This window comes from Solea senegalensis, linkage group LG5 (genome assembly GCF_019176455.1).
Source record: "Solea senegalensis isolate Sse05_10M linkage group LG5, IFAPA_SoseM_1, whole genome shotgun sequence".
NCBI lineage: Eukaryota > Metazoa > Chordata > Actinopteri > Pleuronectiformes > Soleidae > Solea > Solea senegalensis.
This window is the reverse complement of record NC_058025.1, coordinates 16,810,568-16,837,307: the sequence shown is the minus strand read 5'-3', so window position 1 is coordinate 16,837,307 and position 26,740 is coordinate 16,810,568. Positions and strand designations below refer to the sequence as shown.

Genomic DNA, 26,740 nt, shown 5'->3' with positions numbered 1-26,740 from the left:
TGCGGCTTAGATCAGCGAGGTTCAGGGATCACTCTTCTAGTTCTCCAACTTGCCTTTGATGTTTTGAGCTCCTGGGGTGCTATGCAGCAAAAAATGTCTTGCCTTAATCCACAGAACGTTAAGCACCCTATGTCTACCATTCCATTTTCAGTTCATTAACTTCTTGCAGTTTTGTCGATTTTGCTACTCTGTGCGCATCATTCACAAGTTCACAATATTTTCTTGACTGGTGGAGCTAAAAAACAATACAGGAGAGCAGTTTTTGTCATAAAGAAAGCAAAAAAAACCATTACTACCTCAAGCATTGAATTTGAAGTCTGTACGAACTTTGTAATATAATATATTCATACATAGAGAGCTGTGCAAAGTAAAACAACAATCTCTTTCAGCTAAGGGAGATGTAGCATGGTGAGATCAGGGGAGGGTGACTGTTTTGGACAGATGAGGGCAATTGGGGGCTGTAACCAGGGCCACCAATTATTTAGAGGGAGAGAGGAAAAAGGGGTTGTAGCAAGAGGAGGAGGGGCAAAAGAAGTGGGTGTTGTATGATCAAAGACTCAGTGAATTGTGTCACAGACAGACGGAGAAGAATGGCGTTGGATGGTGTGACTTGCATTTTGATTTCCTCTGAGAGCTCAGGGGCTGGAATGGGGCGGGAGGGTTGGAGGAGGAGACGATGGTGGCAGTTTTTTTGATGTAGCGCCTGATTTTGATCCCATTACCAACTGTTTTTAAGGTCATTTGTTTTTGGAGAAAACAACCATTTAGGAGTGTCAGAGTTTAAATATTTCTAAAAAAAATTCAATGTAGGATTATTATTTTTCTCAAAACTTTATTTTAGTCTCGAATCATTTCAGATTTTCAATGGACTTTGCAGCCACTTTCTGTATTTATAGGAAAAACCTTGACACTCAAAGTACAATTAGTATGAACTCAACTCTGGCTAATAACAAAAACACCTTTGTCTGAATCCGATCTCATATTGTAATGGATATCATAAGAAGATGGTATCAAATGGGATCAAATAAAAATTGTCCTTCATCTGCAGGTGGTTTTCCAGAGTGGGGTTGGGGGTTGGCATTGGGTTTGCCGAACTTGAGTGACAGGTGGAGTCCAAATCCCCAGTAGGATTTCATTAAGAGTGGGGTCTGTGTAACAGGATATTCATGTGAAAGGCTGCCTCCCCCAGGGGCGATATAGGCAGGGCAGAACAAGAGCTGCCCCCTCGTGGCACTTCGGGGGCACCGGATGCCCTTCACCTAAAACCCTGGGTACAGAGGAGTGGAGCTAAGTGGAGCAAAAAAGGAGCGTCCGGGTGTTTCCAGTGGGCTGAGCTTGTGTGATTTGGGGCCTAGCAGGGAAACCTAGCTGTTGGAACACAAGAGGGGACAGTCTATGTCATGGCGTGTGTGTGTGTGTATGTGCAGGCCTGTTCGAATAAGTGCTCATTACTATTTTGTGTGCACAGCTAGTCGCTGTGACACAATTCAACGGATCACCCTTTCTCATCCATACCAAGCTCCCTTTCCTTTTGCCACTCTCCATCCCTACATCTATCAATGCCTACGTCAACATCTGACAAAAAGAGAAATCCCTGTGGTGAAGATAATGGTGCAATTGCCAGCCTCTAAAATAACATGGGCCACAACAACAACACTGCCCCATTTGGAGTGCAAGAGCCCCTGCACAATGGCTTAGTGTTCAGAACCCAGGGCGCAGGCGGGGCTCCCCACTGCCATCCAAGCTGTTAGACAAGCAGGAGAGAGAGGTCATAATCACACAGCGAGCAGTGCTCCACGTCCTGGTCCTCATTTAGATTGACTCAGACACTGGGACAGGCTCTCTTTGGATCCTCCTACACTGACTGACTGACTGATCTTTTTCCCCAATAACGTGTTCTTATAGGTATGTCACAATGTGTTACCTCAGTTGACTGGGATGTGCTGGTATGCAGTTGTTGGAGTTTATAGGTTGAGTAATGCAAGTTGCATAAAAACCTGGCTGGATCTATGTGTCGACAGTTTTTTTTGTTGCTCAACAACAACTTCTTGTGTTATGGAAGCAGAGCTGTGATGAGCAGGCCAACAACAACCCCAAAGTGTAGCCTGCCATTTTTTTGTTAAGACTTGCAGACCCTAGGTCAATCTTGTCATCAGATCTCCAAGACAGAAATAAGAGTTATTTAAAGGCACACGTTGTCCACGTCCCATCTTCATAGTTATCTACCCCAATTGTATTTGGGCCCCCTTACTCTCAGCTAAGCCCTCACTATAAATCCTTCAGGTCAGAGGCTTGACTCCTCTGAACTGAAGTAAGTAGACAACTCCTGAGTATCTCTCCCATTGGCCGGCTGCACAACCAACCTGCTCTCAACTTGATGAAGTGGGGTTCAAAGGTCAGGGGTCACTAGAGGGAAAAAGGTATCTCGGGTCATCAGTGGTGGCCCTGGGGCCAGAGTGGCCAAGGAATTGGCGTCACAGTTCTGGCTGAGTGGGGTGTGGTGGTCATTGGGTTAATAGAATAAGTGGCCTGAAGGTCAGTTTGGCCCAGTTCTAATGCTAATATAAGAGCTTGTCTTTGCTCTGTTGCCAGGGTGGAGGCTGGATCCAGGAACTCTACATGGTTACAGTTTTAATCCAGCCTTGTTTGAGCACATCATTATTTCATGAATAGCAAACAGCTGCAGCTTTTATCTTGGTTTTTGTTTTGTGTTTGTATTATTTCCGTGTTTTATTTCAGCCTTGTGTTCAGTCAAAGCATTTGATTATGGTTGTTAAGGTCATCTGTAAATTTGTATCAGGGCACAAACCACACTTGGGGAGTTTATGTTAGCACATACACACAAATTATTATTAGCACTACAGGTTTTTTGTTTTTTTTTTAGTAACAGACGTGCTTTGAGATAAATGTTTTTTTCTTCTTTTATTTTATACTTTATTCTTCTCTAAAGACATTGTCTGGCTGCTGGCTCTGCTCCCTGACACAAACAACTAGTGACTAATTTAGTGGCCTTGAGTATAACAAGAGAACAATCTTAAAAAAGTCTGGTAGACCATAATCAGACCAGTGTGTTCACCAGTGTGAAATATCGGTATGCACAAATTCATACGGACACAGCAGAAATAGCAGCTCCATTAATCAGCCTCGGCAGTAAGATGGGAAGTAGCCATTATGCAACTTTCCTAGAGTGGATATTCAGTGAAATTCTGCTGCGTTGGCAGATCCATGAAAAGTGCACAAGTGCATTTATCTGGCACTGCTCTTTGCGAAATCAGGTGGGAGGGTGCATTGTATGTTTTTAGATCCTGAACAATTCTGCAGCACACGGCACATTCTTGTGTGTTTCTTTGTTAAAAAAAGGTGACAAATGGATGATAAATTGTTGTACTCCCCTTAAGCGTGGTCACAGATGAAGTAGATTTATAAACCGGAGATGTCGGGTTCCTTCACACTCACCACACTAGTGTTTCCTGGATTTCTTTTACGCTGAAGAGATCATGGCAAGGTTTCAACATGGTCACCTCTGAAATCTGTAGCTACTCGTTGTGTTTGATATTAATACATATCACTTCTCTCTTCTTTTCAGATGCATCCTTTGGGACTATGTAATAATAATGATGAGGAGGATCTGTACGAGTATGGCTGGGTTGGAGTGGTGAAGCTGGAGCAACCTGAGCTGGACCCCAGTTGTCTCACCGTTCTGGGAAAGGTAAAGAGCTGGTTGTTTCACTGTATGATCATTTACTCGCATAACTTACTCAGGTCATTTAAGTTACTAGTAATGATCTTGAATGAATGTTTGAAAAACAAATACAAAAGAACTCTGCCAACATAAACATAAACTATTCCATGGGGGTGCAGCCTGGCCTGCATAAGGGAACCGCTGGAAGTGAATAACAATCAGGTGTCAGACCTTATTGGCTTTGTCACATAATAGGATATTAGATTAGATATTTTGACTGACACATGTTTGTGTGTTAACATATTTGTTGCAAACAGGAAGGTTATATGTCCATATTCATCTGCCATTTCCATCATTAAGGACATGAATATTGAAAGAATAATGCTCTTTTAAAATCCTAATCCTATACTTAATATGTCTCCTTTGCAAAAGGTTTAGACTTGTCCCCCTATTTTTCTTTATTAACTCACTCCTAAGAAAGTATCTGTGATCTTTATTTAGTCACTAAGGCAACTCGTGGAAGGGTGTCTGTTTTATTTTATGCCTTCCTTCCCGTTCCTGCAAGAATAAGGCTGAGCTAAATTTCCCCCTTGTCTTCTCTCAACACCCCCTTGTCTCCATCTTCCCTCCCCTCGCTCCTTTTCCTTCTGTGCCCAGACCCCTCTGGAGTCTCTGAGTGGTATTTTATCATGCTTTAATTAAGTGTTCCTCTTAATGGAATGTACCAACATTCCCCGGAGGATGAGGGTGGGGTGGCTGGCTATAGTCTCATTTATCCTGTGCATGCCTGGTGACAGAAAGGGAGCAGCCATTCATAATTTAAGGAGCCCTTGTACCGTATAGAGATGCTAATGGGGCACTTTCTTTGGTGATGCCTGCCGCTACCTAGATGATGCATACTGATGCAGAGTCCTGAAATCTGGCCTCGCGTTGAGGCATTGAAACGGTTATCTGACTGTAACTAAGAATATGTCATGGTTACGGGTGGGCCTCGCTCATTAGTAAACGGTCTTTATTGAGTTGATGTGCTAATAATTGAGGAACTGGTTGAAGTTTTTTTATTTACAGCTTGCCACTAGTATATTTCTGTAGATAGGACTGTAAGTCCTGATATACTCTCTCACGCGACATCTTTGATTAACGTCACTGTACACAACTTAATTAAACTGTTTCTCCCTGTAACCAGCACTTTGAGTTGCCTCTAAACGTTGTGTCTGCTTGTGTCCACATCTGTGCTATTTTTCCTTCATTTTGAAATGTTTTGATTTGATTAAGTTGATCATATAAACAAGGAGCAAGAGATTGTCCTTTGGGGTGCAGGAAATTGAGGTGGTCAGTGCGTGAACCAATCAAGAGAACAACAGGGAATTTGTTTTGGTACGACATCGATATGGAGACTGACTCACTGCACAACAAAATATGACGGTGTAATTCTACAGGTGGGTGACACATGAAGCGAACCCTGCTTTTTCTCTTTTATTTCAGTCTCTCGGACACATATACAAGTAAAGAGTTAAGACTGACATGAGCTGTGTTCAAATCCAGGGGCTGCCTCCTATGGAGGATGGAGTCTTCATCAGATGCATAGAGCGGGAGGACTGCTTCACTGTAGTCTCAGAAAAGAGCTGTACCTGGACTCAGTGATGTTTACCAACAGCACCCATGTAGTCAGTTTGTAGGCCTCTCCTCTGCACCAGTTACATGAAGGTTTGATCCAGCAGAGTACATCTGCATTTGTGAAAAACACACTGACACTTCACTAATGGACTACAAGTTTGAAAAGAACTCAGTTCACATGACCTGGCCTTAGAATGTGTCTTCTGTGATCTGATAGCGATCGGATAGTGCTTCACCACATGCATTTACACCTGGTATTAACATACGTCTCAGGCGTCCACATCAAGATCCGATGTGCTATCCGATCACGTCACCTCCCCCTCTTCTGCAAAGATTTCCAGCAGCAGACTACATCGTCACATCATGTGCGCTGTCATATCCACAACAACAACAGTGTTAGCGACACTTGACTATTGTGTGGAAAGAAGTCTTTGACAATCAGAAAACTCACAAAGGCAGAGGAGACTCCAAAAGCTGTCGATCATGAGTTTGACTGTAGCGCACAGTGAATATCCTGGTATGACCCATTAACCTGTTGGGTGTAGGTATAGTTGGTTAAGTAAGTAAGTAAAGTAAAATGCCAGTGAAGTTTAGTCAATGTTTTGTGATTAGTGACACAGGCATGGAGAGATGGGCAGGTAATATACAGAATGATCGGGCCACATTCAGATCCACAATATTGCGACTGCATGGCATCTGCCTTTACCTAGTTAGCCATGAGAACGCCACAAATATTGCGCTCAAACAAACCAGTGAAAGTAGAGCTCTAATGAGCTTGCTTTTTTTTATAGATTCTGTGTTAAAAAATGTATTTGTATTGGACACAGTGGTGAGGATGACAGGAACCTTGGCCTGTGACACTTTAGTCTTCAGCCAGGCACCCTAACCTCTACACCTCTCTGTTTCCTCTGTGTTTACTCAGTCAGGACTATAATTATAGGAGGGGAAAGCCCTTTGTCGCATCTTGACAGACCCTTGCCCAGGGCCTGAACACAGCTGGGTGCTTTGTGTTGGCAGTGCTGCTTTTGCCAGGCCAGACAGTGCAGTGTTTACCCCCTGCCAGTCTGCTTACTCTGCCCAGCCAGTCAGGTCCCCATGCCCAATCCTTGTCTGGATGCGATGCCCACTTTTACACACTCACACTGCCTGGTCTGGCATAATGCTGGGCAGCCCCCCTCTCCCTCCCGCCCTGTTCGTCTGGCCCCTGACTGAACCCAAGAGCCCACCCCACTTTGCTGCCACTTTGCCACAAACAGTGTTGGGGTCTTGTCTGGTCTATTTAGATTCCATTTCATTACAGAATCCCAGTGAATGCACAAAACTGGATTGTAGGAGGGAAAAATGCTGTTTACTCTAATTCATGTCCAGATAAATAGTGTCTGGGAGCACATGGCCCCCAGCTGTGCTTTGTAGACATGCAGCAATGGACATTCCATCATCTATTTAAAGTCGTCTGAATACTAGGAAGCGAAATTAACTTGTCCAGTCCTAATGTGCTTGTGTACATGTCCATGCTGACAATTTTCAAAGGTTGAGAAGACACGAGCGATCATCTCACAGTGAAGTTAGTGTAGATTTTCTATCCAGGTTTTTACAGTATTTAAATATAATTTGACAGATTCTGTCAATATTCTTTATTGTAGAGGTGTGCTGAGCATATTTGGTTTGATATTTGTCGTAATTAAGTTAGAGCTTTTTGGTTCAACCCTTAATTCTTTGTATTGATACTAATTTATCCAATTTAGTATATCAGAGAGGTGCGGCCACTCTTACTGTCATCTGACATCAGCAAATATTAGCAGTAGAGCAGAGGAGGAAAAGAGGTTGGTCATGCTGGCCTCTGAAGTCCACGTGCAATCCTCACCAAAGTGCTGGCGTGTCATATATACGTACACAGTTTTTTCCTGCACTTCCTGTCTGGTTCCTGTGAGAGCTGCAGGACTGTTAAACCTCTGACCTTTTGTGTGCCACAGCAGCAGCTCCTCCCCCAAACCCAGGAAACAAAGAGTAAATCAGTTCCTACTGTAGCCAACTGTGTTTGAGGCATTCTTTGTAGTGGTTTTGTTGTCTGAGTTATGGTGTCATACAAGGATGACAGTGCAAGGTGCCCTGGTGGAAGCAGAACACAGCTGCAAGTGGTGGCTTGTCTTAAGTTACCGTTTAGCAAGTCTCTGCTTTCTCTGAGGCATTTGTAAATGTTCCAAATCATGCTTACACCTCTCCTCACATCCGCTCTCAAGTTGAACTATTTATTGTAGTCAATAACATATAGTACTCTTGGTTTTAATTTCCTCCCTGCAGCTTGACTTTCTCAGAAACGACCTTCACGTCTACACTGTCTTTCACATACATACTGTACATTGCGTTTCTTGGCAGTGTCTGTGGAACATGAATTCATGCCACTGGCTTTCCGGTTCGCTGGGGTCCTTGTCACTGTGCCAGTGAGATCTCTCTTCTTTCAAGCTCCGCAGTGTCAGTGTTCAATGGGCACATGGGGCATTAGCTCGCTGACTTTTCCCCTTTTTTCATCCTGCCCACACTCTCATGACATCAGCCTCTAACCCCAGCAACCAGGGGAGGGACGACAGAGGGCCAATGGCGAGTTGGAAGACAAGGTAGTCAGAGGGAAGAGAGACGTTGATTTTGGCTTTTCAATGGCTTGAATTGAATATGCTTGAATTGGGGGAGGAATAAAGTCAATTCAATTCAATTCAAGCATATGACGAAGGCCAATATGTATCATATATTTTTATATATATATTAGCATAAAAATGTGACCTGTCCTCCAATGTAGCACTGCACTTTTTGTAAAGCAAGCCTCTTGGCTGGCATAGCATTTAAAATTCCCTGGTATGTGCTTGTTGTGTGTGGCCTGGCGCTGCCCTTGACCAGTTTGTCTCTGATCTGCGATCGGTTCCACCTTAAATGCCAGCCAAGAAAAACATTTCATCGCAGCAGAGTGTAACTGGCCTGGGACTGGCTGCAACGAATCACTTAAAAATAACCAGAGCAACAAGTAAAGTTTCAAGATCTTTATTGACATGTCCTTCCAGAAATAAAGCTAGCTACTTTGAAGTTTTTGCCAGAGGCACATATCCATAAAAAGTGTATCCTGTGTGGGAAGCTCAGTCTTTGACACACATACAAGCTCAAGCCTAAAACCACTGTTGCCATGGAACAATGTGCGTGGGCAGGGGAGTGTGTCTCTTGTCTTTTTCTACCGTGGCCCTCTAGTTGGCACTGTAGGACACCTGGCCAGAGCTAACAGCTGCTCAGTCTTAGTGCTAAGTGGCTTTTGGACTCCAAATGTGTCTGGCATGTCAGCCAGAGCTGCACAGAGGGTGTTGCGTGTGTGTGTATAAGACGGAGAGAGAGAAGTGATGGGGATGTATAATGTACACAAGTGTGTGTCTGAAGAAGAGAGAGAGCAGCTTTAAAAAGAAAGAAATGGCAACAGACAGATGAGTGTGATATTGCGGGTGACTGGCGGTGAGCCTGCGGCCAGGTTAGCTGTCCTACACACTGAGGTGTGTGCTAGAGTTCATCCCAAGGCCATGGCAATGCCAGGAAGGTGTCATGTGGCAGGGCTTGTTGTAAAGACGATTCAGTGCTGGAATGAAGCGGCTGCATTTTTCAGGCCTCTTCCAAAACAGCCTCGATAACAATGGTGTCGAATCAGCAGCAGACCAATTTCGATTCTGCAAAGGCGGATGGTGGACGAGCGCGTGTTTTTCTGGTTGAATGACTTAATGTGTCATTCTTATGCTTTTTTTTCCTCTTCCCTCTGCAAAGACGTCAGATAGCTTTAATAACAAGAGGGAAAGAAAATTGCTGTAGTTTTACACCCAGTCGTCTCCAGATTGTTTTGTTAAATTGTGGCAAAGCCACAATACTGATTGATTTTTAACAGTGGCTCTCGTTCGATACGGATAATGCTCGTGTGTCGCACCCCCAAAGTTTTTAAAGGAAATCTTTTGATTATGGAGCCATGAAGATGCAGGATTTTGATAAGACAATTTTCCTCTCTCTTTTTCTATGCCTGTAATAAAAATGAAAGGTCTTGCGTCTTTTCAAAATGAAAGTTGATTGTTTAAATCAAGGCAGCTATCATTTATGCGAGAGGTATAACGCAGGCAGGTGTTGTCGCGGCTTCCTCCGCTGGAATATAAGAAAAGCAAGGGAGCGTTTGGGCCTCCCTCCTCTAACAATGTGGTGTTCTGCTATATGCTTGTCAGATTTAAAGGGTATTTCACGGACTTGGACAATTGGTCTCACATTTTAACTGCAAAAATATCGAAAAACTTCCTAAACGGTCTGCTCGGAGTGAGGTTTCATGAGTCCACAGGATCACTTCACGCCCATTAATATATAACTGCATCCACAACTCGTACTGACTTGCAGCAATAAAGTCACTGGTTCAAATCCTGCATATTCTCCCCATGTGGGCTCTCTCCAGAGGTTTATCGACTGTAAGTGTGAGGGTATGTTGGCCCAGCGATGGCCTGGCGAACTGTCCACAGCCTACCCCGCCTTTTGCCCCATCTCAGCAGACTCCCATTTGGAGGATGGAAATGGTAGACAATGAGTGAGTTATTACTTGACGGGGATAAAATGCATAGGCTTTAGTTTACCTTCCCACCTGCCCCATGCCCCAAACACATTCCACTAACACTTTCAAACACCTCAGCATGGAGGGAGGGATAGAACAGAGAAACTGAAAAAGATAGGAGGAGGAAGAGGAGGAGCAGGGAGAGCAGAAAGAAAGGGGGAGAGAAAAGCTTGTGAAGTGCGTGGCACTCGGGGGGCCTGCCTTTTGGGCTCTCCTTTCATGTTTGTGTACGCCTCAACTTGCTGATATTATCTTGGCTGCTCTTCCTGGCAGGGTGTCGGGAGAGGTTTCCACTGTGACCAGGCAGGGGCCTCTCTCATGCTCCGTTTCAGTATATCGCTGTAAGGCTGTGTTGGAACCCTCAACCACCTTACTACTTCTCCAACCCCCCCTCCTAAATCACCGCTTCACCACGTTTCACGGCACAGGGAGGCGCCTGGGATCCCACTGCGCGTGTTTCCATGGTCACTGGGAAGCTCCTTGTGTCATGTGGCTCAAAGTGAGCCGTCCCTGGGCCGAATTACCCAGCCTTCAATGGGAGGCCAAATGACCATTATTAGACTTCACAGCTCAGGCCCCTATTTAAAGAGAGAAGAAAGGAGCCCTGGGGACTTAAGATGAGAGAAGAGAGTGAAGGCGAGGGGAGAAAACAGAGAGGGAGAAGAAGAAAGGAAGGCAAATGAGTGGAAAGACAAGAAAGTGCAGTTAGTGCCACTGAGGAGTTGTTTCTTTTTTATTTTTCCCCACCCTACGTTGATGTTTGTCCTTAATCGCAGTTGTTATTTGAAAGTCAGATACCAGCTGCGGTTAAAGCTCTCCTGTCCGTCAAACGGCTTCCAGGAAAGACTGGATCAAAAGATGAGCTGTGGAAAAAGTCAATCTTTGAAAATATAGGAAGAGACATCCACCCATGTCGACCAAAGCCTTGCCTCTTCGCTCTTCATCTCTGTCTAAGCCACTTGCTTTGTAGGAGAATGTGCTTGTATGCGTGAGAATCCTTGCGTCCTGCATCCATGGCCATGTTGTCTTTAAGGCTTTGGGGCCGACAGCTTGGCACACAGAAGCTAGAAACTGAAGTCCCCTGGTCCCCACACAGCTAATCTGATGCCTCTCTCAGCTACAGGTGATTCCTTTGCAGGAGTGAAAATGGCATCCTGCTCTCACCGCCTGAACTTTCTTTCATGCTCTGCCAGGGTTAGGCCCAGCAGGCCCAGCAAGGAGATGGAGGTGTGCACTACAGTGCCTCAAGATTATGTATGTTATGAGCTGGCGCTGTACAAATAACATTGAATTGAATGGAATTTAAAGTGGTGTGTGTTTGTGTATGAGTCCGCGCGTGTGTGTGTGTGTGTGTGTGTGTGTGTGTGTGTGTGTGTGTGTGTGTGGGTGGGTGGGATGGTAGGTGTGTGGCAACGCCAGTGGAGCTGCCCTTGCTCTTGAGACAGTGAGGCCATGGAAGAAGAGAAACATGGAGATAGGAAGGTTGAAGAGTGGGAATGCACCAAACTGAGAGAACATCAGCGTTGTTTATAGAGGCCAACAGAACAATAGAATGTAGACATCTGGAAGACAGCTGTGCATGGGCAAAGGTTTTCTAATACTTTGCTCTCAGATGCACAGAAGTACCTTAAATGCATATACTTAAGGATACTATTGTACTAGCCCCGTGTACTACCCAGTGCTGTGCAGTTGCTGATCACTTTAAAGATAAGGTACTTGTTGAGGAAAGACAACGAGGAGCTTGTTATGTTTTGTTGTTGTGTACTTGAATGTTGCAATATCTCGCGATCACTGTGTCCTTTTTAGTTTGATGGGACACAACAAAAGGTGCGTGTTATATACGGTATGGTGAAGAGATGGACTCAGACAACACAGCTCCACTTTCTAAACTAGACAATATCCTGCTTATAAACGTGGTTTTGCTTTGATGTGAAGTCCAATGTCAGCACAGGACCGCATTCGTCCTTCACACTGTTTTAGTTGTACAGTAAAAGACTTTGTTCTCAAGAAAAAACACAAGTTTAGAAAAAGCCAAAAAAAAAGGAAGGGTTTAGATGAAAAGAAAACTGTGTGTTTCTCTGTTTGACTGTCCCGTCAACCATCTTGTGACTCCTCAGACTTGTGTCCTAGGTCACTTAAAAGGGGGGAAATCCACACATCAAATTCTGTTTACAGAGAGCCCGGCTGCATATGTGGAAAAAATGAGAGTGCAAAGCTTCGGAGTCTCCAGGGGGAGGAGTCTGCAGTCTGATCAATTGGAGTTTTGAATTGAATTAGATTTGTAAAAAACGTCGGTGGGTGTGGATTTTGAAAGAGGTGAGTTTCCTAGACCTCTCATCACATCAGCTTTTGCATCTGCTGTGCAAACGTGCTGCATTTTGGAGAATGTAGGCACTGTTTTTTGACAGGGAGGAAAAATTGGATATCCTTCTGTCCAGCATGAATTTTAACAATATCATGAGTTCAATGCTAAATCAGCACCAACATTTTAGTAAACCTTTTTTCATTCTCTTATTTAAAAGCAAAGAATTCAAATGTTGACCTCACTGGAGACCGTCAAAGGAGGGACAGTAAAGACTTGTCATACTTTCCGGACCAGGCCATACCTTCTGCATTCCATGTTTGCAGAGAACTGCGTCCCATTTCTGCATGCGTGTGAATGTTCGCGGTGCTGTTACTAAAAGTGAGGGTCCACATCAGTCTAGTGTTCCATGCATGCACCCTGCAGCTGAAAGAGTTTGAACAAATATCTAATTGTGATTATTGACCGGAATAGCCACTGCAATATGATTAGCGATACCAGAGGGAATGCTATTTACATCATTATTCTCACTATTATTCGGAAAACGTATTTAAATTTTTTTATTTGTGCAGATCTGTGAGAAACAAAGATGTTCAAGACTAGAATTGATCTAAAATGAGATTTTGATACATATTTTTAGCTTTAACAATTATTGTGCCTCCTGCAATTTGAAAATTGCAGTAGGCTGTGTTGATATATCGATAAAATTTATTTGAATTGTTCGGCCCTGATGCATACGCAATCTCATATTTCCTTTCAGTATCCTTTAATTCTTTGAATGACTTGTACATGTGTCGGTATCAGCGGTCCTCCTCACATAATCTAAAGCAAGTGTCCGTGGTTACGGTCTTCTATGTTGTCTCTTTTAACCAAACCAAAACAAGAGCATCCCAACAACTGGCCCGGAAAGGGTTGTGCTACATGATCCACATGGACTCAAAATTGGAGGTGGGCTTGTGGTCTGAGGACACACACGTACACCTACAGTTCCCGACACTTTAAAATAAGGGTCCACAGCAATTTGGCATTCCATGCATGCATACCCGTTCACTTTGATAGTTGATTCTCATTGACAGGACTGAACAGTGGAATACAAGGTGGCTGGCTGGTGCATGTGCGGTTGATAAGCACAGTCAGTACGGTCCCAGAAATGGGGCTTGGGTGGTGGACATTTACATGACACGTACCTGCTGACTTCACACATGATTATCTGCTCAAATGCAAAGAGCTAAAGGATAGATAGTTTGCGAGGGCAGCTACACAGCAGATAGAGTTAATAGGTACAGTAAGAAAAGAGGCATTACTGGGGTTATATGGGACCGAGTCCTGACCTGCTCTGCCTTATTTGCCTAGGGAAAAAAGAGACAGACAGACAGCGGCAGCAACAACCCCCACCCCCAATAACAGCAGCAGCAGCAGGAGGATAGAGTATTTCATGAGAGAGAGGCAACAACAGCAACTTCTCTTTCATGCAAGCATGGACATGGTCTGTTAAAGCAGCTTCAAGGCAGAGGGAGATTAGAGAAAAACCATATGACTGCAGACGATTTGAGAGGAGGAGAGAAGTGGCCGTTTAGCGAGATACCTCAGCTCAACTGAAATCACTACATTTGGATTATAGCACATGTTTGCCAGGGTTCAGGGAATAACAAATACTGCTGTGTGGCTGTTTTGCTTGGCAGCAGGTAACGTCGGTGTCAGACGTGTTGGTTAACCCTCAGCGTGTCTAGTTAAATCATTTGAAATGAACTTAGCTTGTGTTATACCAGTTGATGTATTTATTTAATTGTACTTTTTTCAGTTTATCGCTTGTCTTTGAGAGTAATATTCTTATTCTGCTGCCATAGTTTGTCTCTGTTCTCAGGCTGTTTTTTTTTCAACAGACAGGAAATGTGGACGTTTTTGAGGTTTTTGAGGCTATTTTTAAGGGATAGTGAGTCCAGTGGATTAGATATGGGGGCAAAATAGATTTGATACTATCCCAAAAACCTTAAATTTCACATTAATGCTTCACTAAGCACAGTCTATGAGTTGTGGAATATTTATATTTCTTTATAGGAGCAGAATATTATACATTGATGTTTCTAAAATGGCTGGTTATGACTAGATGGTAAATGCACGTGTTGTTAACAGTTTTGTGCATTAAAAACACGTCAGTATTTCAGAAGAAGTGGTATTGAGTCATCCCTAATTATTAAGCCACGACAATGTGCAATCAGCATTCACTTCAAAGTAGGAACTTTAATAAAGTGGCAATAAAACTCTTTTGCCACCTTCAATCAAAAGAGCTGCCTGCACAGATTGTGCATAACTGCATCCTGAAGCATACTTCATTACACTTCAATCAACTCTTATTCACTGTACATGCATATCTACAGTAATTGTGTGTTGAGCTGCCAGAAGTGCCGTCAGCCACGAGAGAGGGCCTCAACACATTTTGGTGTATATGCAGATAAGGACCGAGCCATCGCTGCAGCTTTGTATATGTGTATATATATGTATATATATATATATGTATATGTATGTATATATATGTGTATATGTATGTATGTATATATATATATATATATATATGTATGTATATATATATGTGTATATGTATGTATATATATATGTGTATATGTATGTATATATATGTGTATATGTATGTATGTATATATGTATATTTATATATATGTGTATATATGTATATGTATATGTGTATATATATATGTATATATATGTATATGTATATATGTATATTTATATATTTATATATGACCACTACAGATGTCATTCATTTAAAGTTTTGCACTGATTAAAATAAAATAAAAAAAAATCCAACTTTGTAATCAAGACTTAACATCACTTTCATCCAGGCTGCTGATGTTTAGACACTAGACTAAATGGAGAAGAAGCACTTAAGGAGCTATATTCTTGTCCCCAGCCAGAAGTGTTTGTTTATTTTCCTGTGATTCACAAAGGACAAGAATCCAAAAACCAGTAAAAAAAAACAAAAAAACAGCATGGGAGGGACAGAGAGAGAAAAGTGGAGGACATTTAATCAGTGATTGTCCATTCCTCCGGCCCTAGTGTTTAGTTTCGCCAGGGCAGAGTAGTGGGCAGCAGGAGGAGGAGAGGATGAAAAAAGCCTCTTTTATCCATCTGACTTCATGTTTGTTGCTCGACATCAAACCATGAAGTGAACCTGGAAATGGAGCAACAAGACGTGAGACAGCCGTTTATGCGGGAGAGACGGGAGTTGGTTATATCAAAGGAATGTTGATCCACATTCATTTGAGTCATTTGAAATCAATCATTTCTCCATATAAAAAAGTCAATGTTTTTTAAAAAACAAACAAAAAAAACAGCCTTTGTTCATTAAAATGTTTCACAGTGTTTCCTCAGAAGTCCTCCTTCGTGGCCACATGATGCAAAGCATTTAAATGTTTGAGAACAATTATCTTTTTGTTGCCCCGGTGAAGGCCTACTGCCAAAATATTGTTTTATATTCATCACTCGCCAGGAGGTTATTTAGCCTCTTGTTTGTGCAAGTTTGAGTCACTTTGTCTCTCCAAACATGCTTTGAAAATATGCAACACATTACTACTTTTAGGATAATAATACTTTAGTAAGATGATATCAAAGATTTAAAGAACAGGCTTTAGAAATGAAAGGTATCTTTATACACCCTAACTGACAATATGGTATACTTATATATATTACTTCTGTTTTCCATATACATTTCATCAAAAATAAAAACAGGATTGAGATTAATATTATATTATATAATATTAATCTCATCACTATATTTGGAATAAATATTTAATTTTCAGTTTAACTGATATTTTTATTGAAGTTGTTGATGTTTTCTGTCGCAAGCATGTATTTGTTGTGTTTACATAGTTTACCTAGTGTTTAATTGGTCCCTTGATCGCATGCTGTGTGTATTACCTGACATTCTGTTGGAATAATTAGAATGTCATGTTCGAAATTCAACCACAAGGATTCATTCTGCGGCCAAACATGTTTGTCCTATTGTGGAAATTTTTATTTTTTTTTATTTTTTTCACATTCAGTTGCACCCGTTTTGTTTTGTTTTTTCTTTCAACATCTGTTGGGTTACTCCTGAAGCGTCTTACTGTGGTCCTACGTGTGGAGACAGTGCTGCTCTTTTCTCACCATCCTTTCTCATTCTGGCCCAAACTGTCCGAGCGCTCACCTTGATGATATTTAGTGCTGTATGAATGTGGAGGGAAAAGCTCTTGATGCTTAATCCCCGGCTGTATATGTGAACACCGCGTGTTGGTCGTTTGATAAAAGTAGATGAATATACTTTACACGGACCGTACAATGACTCCCTCTCTCCCCTCCGTCACTGCTCTTTGCCAAGCACATTTTGATAGCACACTTCAGTTGTATAATTCTGGTTATGCAATGTCCAACCGACGTTCACTGAGGCAGAGGCAGAACTCGGGCGGAGGTGTGTGTGTGTGTGTGGGGTGGGGGTGGAGGGAGGGGGGGAAGAGATGAGGTGAAGGAGAGGAAAAGAACAAAAGAAAGATGGCAGCCTTGTCAGAAACGCTGGAGGAGCAGAGTCGACTTGGACATCTTCACTGGATAATGGTTGGAGCATTGTTATGGAAAACCACAGGCTTCTTCTCTCATGTGTGAAGTTTTCCTTCCACAGAGCTCTGTGTTTTTCACTGCAGCCTGACATGACCACATTTTAAAAGAGGCTTTTCACACACATCCAGATGATGGCCCAGCTGTGCAACACACACACATACACACACACATATATATATCTATATATATATATGTAGATATATATATGTATATATATTACCAAAGGGGCTTCCTTGCTTTTGTTTCAGGTTTGTTGCACACTTCTTGTCTCCCATTTGAGGATTAAACCAGTGGAAAGAAGACACTTCACCCATTAGAAATGATCCACCCAAACTGAGACAGTTGCTGGCTGCACATGGTGTTCAGTATCAGTGTACAACACTGGTCTTGGTAAATGAAAAATGGGAAAATCTGATACTATGCATGGAAATGTGCAGAGGATACTTGGTCCATACCTGCTTTAGGAGAGGAAATACACACACACACACACGTCAGTTTTCTGATAAAATACCATAAACATAACATTTTTCCCCAAACTAAAGAAATGAGTCGTTTCATAAAAGGATGACATTCATGCCTTTTACTCCCATTTAATGCACATTTTTCATTCACTGTCTGCTGCAGGGACACAATTTCAAAGGTTTGTTTTCTTGTGTGTGTAAAAGATAAGGACCTTGATTTTCACGCTCGGCGTCTCTTGTTGCTGCCGCTGTGGCACAGAGCGAAATGAATTTAATTGAAACAGTTTATTAGAATATTCATGCAGAGAGATTGGTCGACTGTAGCAGTAGTGAACGGAATGACACAAAAGAGCTGTATTTCTTTGGTGATAGTGAGTCCTGTATTGTGGATCCAGGGGTTATTATCAGAAAAGTAAAAAAAATAAATCAAAGATAAAACTTGCATATGATGCGTAAATAATCTGTGTAGCATTTGAGTTGGCATGTTTTGATCATAGACTGTATACAACGAAAGATGCAGCTTTGCTGTTCTCCTAAACTGATCTGAGAACAGCACCGTGACATGAAGAGTCCCAATAAACAGCTCTGCCTTCGCTTTCTGACCGGAGCTCTAATCTGTAGTCTTATATAAATGGCCATCACTGAGCTCACTGAGTGCTTCAAGTGATTCTTTCCTCTGTGTGTTTACGTTGAGTAAACTGCCCATTTATATGAAGACGGAGAGGAGCGTGGAGGAGGCTTGCTGTGGCCAGTGTGACTCACAAGTGTTTTTTTTCACTTGCTCTGTAAACATTCTTTTGAATGCAGCTCTAGAAATGGTGCTTTAGATGTCCTGGGACACATGTAAAATGTTCCAGCCAGCGCCTTAATTGCATTAGAATAAATATTACCCAGGAATATTGGAGAGTTCAAAAGTTTGGGAAGGTGGAGGGAGAAGATGAAGACTACTCTACGGAACACAAAGTTAACTGAACATGTTATAGTTGGTTTTACATTGTTTTTAAAACCGTTACGTACGTTTAAATACGTTCCTGAACCAAATTTTGAACAAGCCGTCACATTGACACTGAAAATACATCTGTTTGGAAACAGAAAAGATGGTACCAAAAGTTTCCCTTGTGAACACTTACATCATCAGTCGATGTAAGCTGGAGATGAGAGGAACTAGGAGACGCATTGGGACCACATTGGAAGACGACTTCTTCTTCCCCGGAGTTCATAGGGGGCCTTTGAGTAACACCTGTCTCTGACCATGTAGGGTTATGGAACTTTGGTTCTTGGTCACTGTCGAACTTGGGCTGAATGGAACAATCCCGTGACGGTGCTTGCTAGTGTGAAAAGCACTATCAATGGTCTCATCCATACTTACATACAGATGTTCTTTCATGAACTCTCAAGAATCCTCAAGACTTTGCGGTAAACGCCTCATTAGTAATGCCTAATATTTATTATTATGTATATTGTTACAATATTGTGTCATTATATTATCTATATGCTGTATATGTTTTATTATGGTTTTAAAGATTGTTGTACTGTACTTCATATGTTGCAGTAATGAAGTCTGACTGACGAGCTGAGAAGGATTTAGGGTTCACACTTAGACTCATAAATCGATTTCAGGACATCGTTAACACGTATGCACCTGTGGGAACAGGGAAGTTCTTATTTTGCAGTCGAGGTGACACAGCAGTTTCGCAAATCCGGCTCAATGAGTGTCAAACCAGTTGATGACATGTCACGGAGTCAATATAAATGTGTCGGGTATCTGACATGTGATGACAGATTAACAGTCTGTCAGCGACGCGTGAACATCAAACGGGGAGGAAAGTGCCTGATGAACAGGGCGAAGGATTAAATCCTGTTGCGGTGACTGAAGATGGTCCGAGACTCCATGGCGGCGGACGCACGGCGCGTTTAGGAGAGCCAATGAGAAAGAGACGTAGTTTTCATTTCTGCCTCCGTTCCCTTCCGTTCACGTGACGCATAGCGAGCCACGTTGAAAATGTTTTATTTTAGCTGAATGTAAATAATGTTTTGGAACACATGCCTCCTCCTCTGAGAGCGAGTGGAGAGAGGGAGAGAGAGAGAGAGAGAGAAAAAAGGGCCGACCACATATAAGAAAATCAATGGGAGAAAACTATGCCTTTATCTTTTAATAAACCGTAAAGCCAGGAGGCAACATGAAATTATAGCATAATAGCAGTGGAGAGTCTTCTGAAGACTTAATTGCCTTAATTATAGCACTGCAGAGAGCAGAGAGAGAGAGAGAGAGAGAGACAGACAGACAGACAGACAGACGGAGAGGGAGGGAGGGAGAGAGAAAAGCATTAGGAGGAGGAAAGAAGAAAGTTTTAAAGTAAGAGCGAATGACGTGATAAAATAATTTTCACATGAGCCAGATGTTGCAGGTGTAGTCCAGGTGTGCATGTAAGCTGTGTGTGTGTGTGTGTGTGTGTGTGTGTGTGTGTATCTACACGCGTATTGTTTCCAAACTGTTTTAATACGCACGGCGCTCCTCGGTAAACGTGAATGGCGTAGCGAGCCCTCTGCTGACAGAAGTCTCTTTCCAGACAAGTGAAAATGTCTCTCCCTCACTTAGGGATGCTAAACATAGCTATCGTTTTCCTCTGCGTCTAGACTGGATTCTCAGTGCTTTCTGCTGCGGTTTCTGCGTTCACTCGGGGGAAGATTGTACCCTAATTCTCAGGCCTCCTGCGCCAGCGGGAAGTTTGTTTAGCCTGCAGTATTGTGAAGCACCTGTGGGGTTCAGAGTTTAGCTGATTGTTCAGCATGGATCACTGATCAAGGACTAATGTGGGCCCCAGATCTCATGTTTCAGCTTGGGGGAAAATATTAGCAGTGTACTCTGAAGGCTCAAGGGGAGACGCTTTTTGAACACCCGACTTTTCCTCTTTTACCTCATCCCCCTTTCATTTTGCCTCGCACTCTCACTGTTTTGTTTAGGTCTTACTTGCCAAACCTAGCGTATAGCGCTCTTTGCAGCTGGAAGAAGAACAATGTTGGAATTTTCTCAACTTTTGTTTGATGCACATTGACAACAAAGAGTTGTAAGAGTGCAAGTTACAAATAGTTTACTTACTGTGTGTCATACTGTACTCATCTGCACCAAAACAATGTTCTACTCACTACAAAAATATCTCTAACTTAGCAAGAAGACCCCGGTTGGAACAAGGGCCTTTCTGCATGTTGAGTTTGCATGTTCTCCCCGTGTGACTTCCTCCGTCAGTTCAAAACATGCAATTTGGCAGTTAGGTGAATTGGACACTCTAAATTGACCATAGGTGTGAGAGTGAATGGTTGTTTGTCTCTATATGGACCTGTGATGGACTGGCGATCTGTCCCCGCCTATCGCCCCATGTCAGACTGAGATTGGCACAGCTCCCTCCACCACCCTCATGTGGAGGATAAAGTAGCAGGAGATGGATGATCTCTAATACTTTAAAGAATACTTTCAGACATGCAGTCTGGCCACACTCCGGAGATTCTCATGCCAGCTCCCTCTTCTAATTTATTGAAAATGCACCTACAGTATGAGCTCACAGCAGGAGAAACTCAGGAGAATCCACAGTGTATGAGTGTCTCATACACACACACACACACACACACACACACACACACATCTGGATCCCCCAGAGATTCTCCTGCTGTTGTGAATGTCTCTCACCTACACGATCTGCTGCTGCACTCTCGACATGTGAATGTCAAACTCTGGAGAATATCCAGACACAACTCTCTGGACTTCAAGAAAATCACCAGAGTGTGCAGCGCTGCCTTGATCATGGATTGTGTTCATTTTATATGGGAAACACTGTCGCTGTGATTGAAATACAGCATTAAGGAGCCAAATGATTTGTTTGTTCGTTTGAAAAGTTTAATTTTGTTATTTCGATGAGACAAAATCAAAGTGTAGTAAACATAAGGGAAAGGGGAAGATGAAAGTTAATTGTATTTTATTTCTGTGTGCAGATGAGATTAATGTGCAGGCTTTGACCCGCGCGGATGAATAAAAAGCGGACGTCTCCAGCATTTTTTTTCTTTTCATCTTTTTTGAAAAGTTCTGTCTCAAATTTCACAATCTCTCCTTACCCAGGAACTCTGCCACTTGAAATTCTATCACCAGCTTGACTCACAGTGGAGCATTTCCCCTCAGAAGTTTTTAGCAACATGGCAGAGTTGTGAGATGTGGGGGGAAATTGTCATAAAGTAAGACATATGTATCCTTCCTCTGGTGTCTGGGGTTGTAGTTCTTTTTTTTTTTTATAGGGCTGGGAAGGAGATGTGTCATGTTTTTTAAGAGAGCCAGTTTGCCTGTGGCTGCATTTTTGTTGTTGTCAGGCAAGTCTCTGCACTGCAGAGTGGAGATTCTTTAGGAGGAAGATCTCTTTCTGCTCAAAGCGTCTTACCAAGAGCTATTAATTATTAACTGGGAGAGCTAACATCAAAGGGAGCACACTTGTGCTGAATTAAATGGGGGCTGGAGCCTGTTCAGTGTGGAGCTGAGAGAAAACTGGGTGAGAGGGAAAAGCTGAGCGAGATCTCACTCGGAGCGCTCAGCACAAAAGTGAAGAAGGGAAGAAAAGAGCAACGTTGGTTTACGCGAGGGAGGCCGCACAAAAGAGGGAGAGAGGTGGAAAGAGAGAGCTTGTATTTATAGCTTTTTGCCGCTAATTCTCACCATTTGATAAGAGTTAATTGGTCTTTGAAAGTAAGACTCATTAACAACCTGTCTTTGAATTAAACAAAGAGGAAATCTAATTGAGATGCACTGTTGCTCGCACACACTTCAGAAGCTGGAGCTTTATGCGAGGCCTCCTCTTATATCCAAAGTATTTTATTGCCCTGGGTCTTGTTTCCTCCTGCTGTGACTTGTCCAAGCTGCAGTACAGTCACACCAAAGGTGACAAAGACCCACACTGGTCCACACATGTGTCAAATCAAATTGGCCGCGCTATCGACAGAACGCAAACACACCCCATGTGTCTCTTTCTTGCCTGCGAATGGAAACTACGGTCATGGAGTAGGAACTCCCATTCACTGCACATGCTACTTTCTGAAAAGCCGTTTTTAATCATTAACCCGTTTCTGAGGCCCGTGCAGGAAGTAGGAGCAATGATGCAAGCGCCCACACGGAAAACGGATTTGTCACAGTTGCGGCTATAAAAGTGGTTTGTATTATCAGGAGATGCCACCAAGCACCCGTCATAAGAGAGTTGACCAAAAATCTGCACTTTGACATCAAGTTTAACGCTGCAGGAAGCAAACGTCAAAATGAAACGGCCAGACGTAACACACGTGTGTCAAATCAGATGCTCAAGTTCTTACAAAGGAAAAGGAAAAGTCACCGTGACATGATGGGGTAACACGGGAAATACCATCGGTTCAGGCGTCTTTCGTCTTTCTGATCATCTGTATTTTTCTTCTATCACCGCTTCTATCACAAAGCACCAAGACACCTGAGCAATGAAACAATAACTTATGTATTGCAGCAATTACAGTGATTGATTAATCGTTGTAATCAGTGAGTAAATGTGAGCGTTTTTCTGTGTGTTCTAAATCAAGCTTAAGCTTAAGGACACATGATGGCTTTGATTTGGAAATGTTTGAAGTTTGAAGCCACAGCTCACCTTTCCAACGATTAAACTTTCACTCAGGAACGCCAACTTTTTTTTGGCCTCATCTGTGAAGCACTAGTATTTTAATTAATAAACGGAAGACGGAAGATGCCGGAATGTGCACATCATCCTTCGAATTGAGCGCGCGATGCGTGGTGAAAAGAGCAAGTGTGCCTCGCCTGCACATTCCACTGCTCTCTGTCCCCATGCGAGTGGCTGCAGACTGAAGTTGTGACTCTCTCCAGCCACTCGGCAGCGGAGTCACAGAACTGTACACTGTCACTTTGATCCTCCTCCGCCTCCTCCCTGCAGTAATGAAGAGCGCTGGCAAGAACCCAAGGGCACTTGATAATACCAGGATATGATCCCAGCTGCACTCTTTTAGATCATGTAGTGCAGACATCAAACCGTTTGTCTAAACAGAGCACAGTGAATTACACTTGGAGGGAAAAGGCCGAAGTTAAAGATAAAGGAAACATTCTTTTTGTCTGACGACGGGAAGATTCTGAAAGTGACTTTCTGCAGATCCAAGCGTTTCCTTTGTCTTTTGTCTTGAGCAGAAAGGGGGGGCACAAACTCTGTGTTACAACTTCCTGAATCTCAGATGAAAGGAGCTCAGATTATTAGCTGTTGGGAAAACCCTGCTAACTGAATTGAACTGAAAGATTCAGCTTGGTGTGCTCATCACATGGACCCGTGCATGCAGCCGCCGCGCTTGAATGAGACGATTGTATATGGCAGGAAATTTAATCGGCTCCTTTAGCTTAATGTGGTGCAGAGAGACTGCGAATTACGTAATGAGGACTTGGAGAGCAAGAGACCACATGTGCAGCCAAACAAGTGTTATCAGTGCAACAGTTTTACTGTCTCTTTGCCTCCCAGTTTGCTGTGTGTGGCTACACTTGGGCAGAGAACTCCCTCTAGTGGCCTGAGTTTGAACGTGGAAAAAGAAACCAAAAACAAAGCTCAGCTGACAAACTATGGCTCTTTCCTTTCAACCCTGCATATATCTAACGATTGCTTCTGTTCTGCGCTTGCAGGCCAAGCGAGCGGTGCAGCGCGGGGCCACGGCTGTCATCTTTGACGTGTCGGAGAATCCGGATGCCATCGACCAGGTTCGTACACACCTCACGTTACCCTGGAATTCCCGCTTTCAGCTGCGGTAAAATAGCTCTAATCTGCCCCAGTCGGTCGGTGAGAGACACTTTGCTTCTCACTCGCTGACTAAAGCTGAGCGGCATGTCCTGCCCCTCGCACTGGCAGGGTGTGTTTGTGTGTATTTGTACAGACAATGATCTATCTTTAGTTCAGTTTTCAAAGCATGTGGATCAGCCTCGCTCATTCAGCCACTGTGGGCCTTTTGAGCTCAAAGGTATGTTTTCAGGAGTGCACTGCACTCTGGGAGGACTGAAAATGGATATCCAGGTTCAGCTTTCACTAGACCGTGACCGAACTCTTCTGTTGAGCTCATAATTGCACAGGTAGCGCACATTACCTCATCCCCTTGAGAACATGGATGTTTTTGAGTGCACATTTAGGGAAGCGCTCACACTCACTGGCCACAGTCAGAACAAAGTGTCACACACACACACACACACACCCAGACACTCACATTCCTCCCGCTTCCAGTCTTTCTGGCTCCCGTGTCTTTGCTGTTTGGAGTTAAAATACACAAGTTGCTCCTCTGAGCGCTTTTGTCGCAAGAATTCTCCTGTGGTATTCATCCACACCACGCCAGGCCTAGACTTGCAAGGTTCTTTTTTTTTTTTTCTCCCTCTTCCCTCTTCGCCTCTTCTTCTCTGCCGCTGGGTCGTAAAGCGCGTAGCTGTGTGAGATAAAAGGGATTGCGCAGAGACCACATGAAAGGCAGAGCTGGGCGGTTGTGTTAAATTCCCCTGAGAGGCATTTCCAGTCGGAGCGGCCCGATCAGCAGAGGCAAGACCCACAAGGCTGAGGGGCAGGGAGGGAGGGAGGAGCTTAGGGAGAAATAAGCGGAGGGTTAAAGTCGCAAATGATTCCACTTTATTGTTTGTTTTTGGAACTGTGCAGCACTTTGAATCCTGTGTTAAAATAAAAGCTTTACTTACTTCGTTTACTTGACCTCCATGAAGGCCAAATTCTTGGGGGTTGTTAAAGGGAAAGTGAGTTTTCCTTCTTGTCCAAGTTAGTGTGTATTTATAGGCTGTTTGACTACGGTCTTGAGTCTTTTTTTTTTTTCATCAGCTCACCAGAATCAAATCACAGGTTTTTCAACGTCTTTTCCTTCCGAACCAGAACATACAGTATGTGTTTCCCTCTGGCTTTTACAAATGACAGATTCCAAACTGGCAGACGCGAGGAGAAGTGAACGACTATGTCAACCCACTCGAACGCCAAAACATGCTATTCATTGACTATTTCCTGCTCCCTCGGGCGAACTGTGACCACACTTTCCATGTCTCAAACCTATAGGTCATTTTCTCCAGGCGGTAAATGACTTTATGCCTTTTGGCTTTATTTACGCTCAGACAGGTCACAGCCATTAGGTCAGTCGTTCCAGAACTTTCCAGCCTGATGTCACCGAGAAATTCAGCACTACTTCACTACGCATCACAAACTCCAGTCAGCCGAGCAGTTCTCGCAAAGACCGAGTTCACATTCTTACATTTCCCACAGTGTAAATACACTCAACTCTGGATCTCCATCAAAATCTAATACGTTCGTCATCGGGCCATAACCTCCATCCCCAGAAAGTATAATTAGAGTCTGTTTTTTCTTTTAACTTTTGTTAAGTTATGCTACTCACAGACGTACAGACATGGGCAGGAATACAGCTTCTTCGGCAGAGGTAATAATATTTGAGCAGCTATGGAGTCAACGATATGTCCAGAATAAGGACAAAGTACCGGCTACAGGGACAGAAGACTATGAAGTAAATACACTGGGGTTCTTTGTGCCGAGAAGCAACCAAGGATGTGTGTGTGTGTGTGTGTGTGTGTGTGTGTGTCAGTCAACTCAGTGATAAAGAAAAACTATTTTTCAAAAAGGATCACCAAATAAAATCTACAAAAGTGCGAGTGTACAGACAACCAGATATTGGACCTCAGAGTGACATCTGTAGTAACCATATATTAAAGCCTTGTTGTGCGTCGACATGTCTATATTTCAGTTGTTTTTCTTTCTCCTTTCTCCCCTCAGCTCAACCAGGTTGCCGAGGACCCCCTGAAGCGGCCGGTAGTGTACGTGAAGGGCAACGACGCCGTGAAGCTGATGAACATCGTCAACAAGCAGAAAGTGGCTCGTGCTCGGATACAACACAGACCCCCAAGGGTAAGAGCTCACGCCGAAAACCTGAAAACCCGCCCAGGGCGGATACCTTACACGTAAGGAACAGGGGGAAGAGATGAACATGTTCACGTGAAGCTCGCGCACCAAGCGGTGCCGAGACGTTTCAGACGCGAGGACAAAAACGAAAATTCCAGCTGTGAAATCTGACCCCTTTCCTTTCTTCTTTGCTCTCTGCTGAGCCCGGGGCCAAGGACTTTTTCTTAGCACTGGGAGAGATTAATATCGGCCGGTCAAAGAGTGGTTTGTTTGCTTGGAATATTTGATAAGAGATCAACACTCTTTGAGGTTAAGTAACTTGACAAAATGAAAGCCCAAGAGAAGGGCCAGTGATAAGGGCAAAGTTAAACAACTTGGAGACATGAGCGGTCATTTTTTTACATATTAAAAAAATAACTGACTTCACGTCACAAGAATGGAGTCTGCATCCTGTTTCTTAAACGGGAGACTTACATCTGCTCTAGAACTCTATTTGACGCTGTTAAACCCTTAAGATGGATGAAA

General features: G+C 43.2%; 1 protein-coding gene across 2 annotated transcripts in view; it reads left to right on the top strand.

Annotated features, from left to right (window-relative positions):
- Window positions 1–26,740, top strand: part of znrf3 (zinc and ring finger 3) — a 64,045-nt gene that overhangs the window by 31,620 nt on the left and 5,685 nt on the right. For both annotated transcript variants that reach the window (XM_044027000.1, XM_044026999.1), the window contains exons 2-4: window positions 3,587–3,709; window positions 23,953–24,027; window positions 26,090–26,221. In XM_044027000.1, coding sequence (XP_043882935.1) covers window positions 3,587–3,709; window positions 23,953–24,027; window positions 26,090–26,221 — 330 coding nt within the window. The remainder of the gene's footprint in view (window positions 1–3,586; window positions 3,710–23,952; window positions 24,028–26,089; window positions 26,222–26,740) is intronic.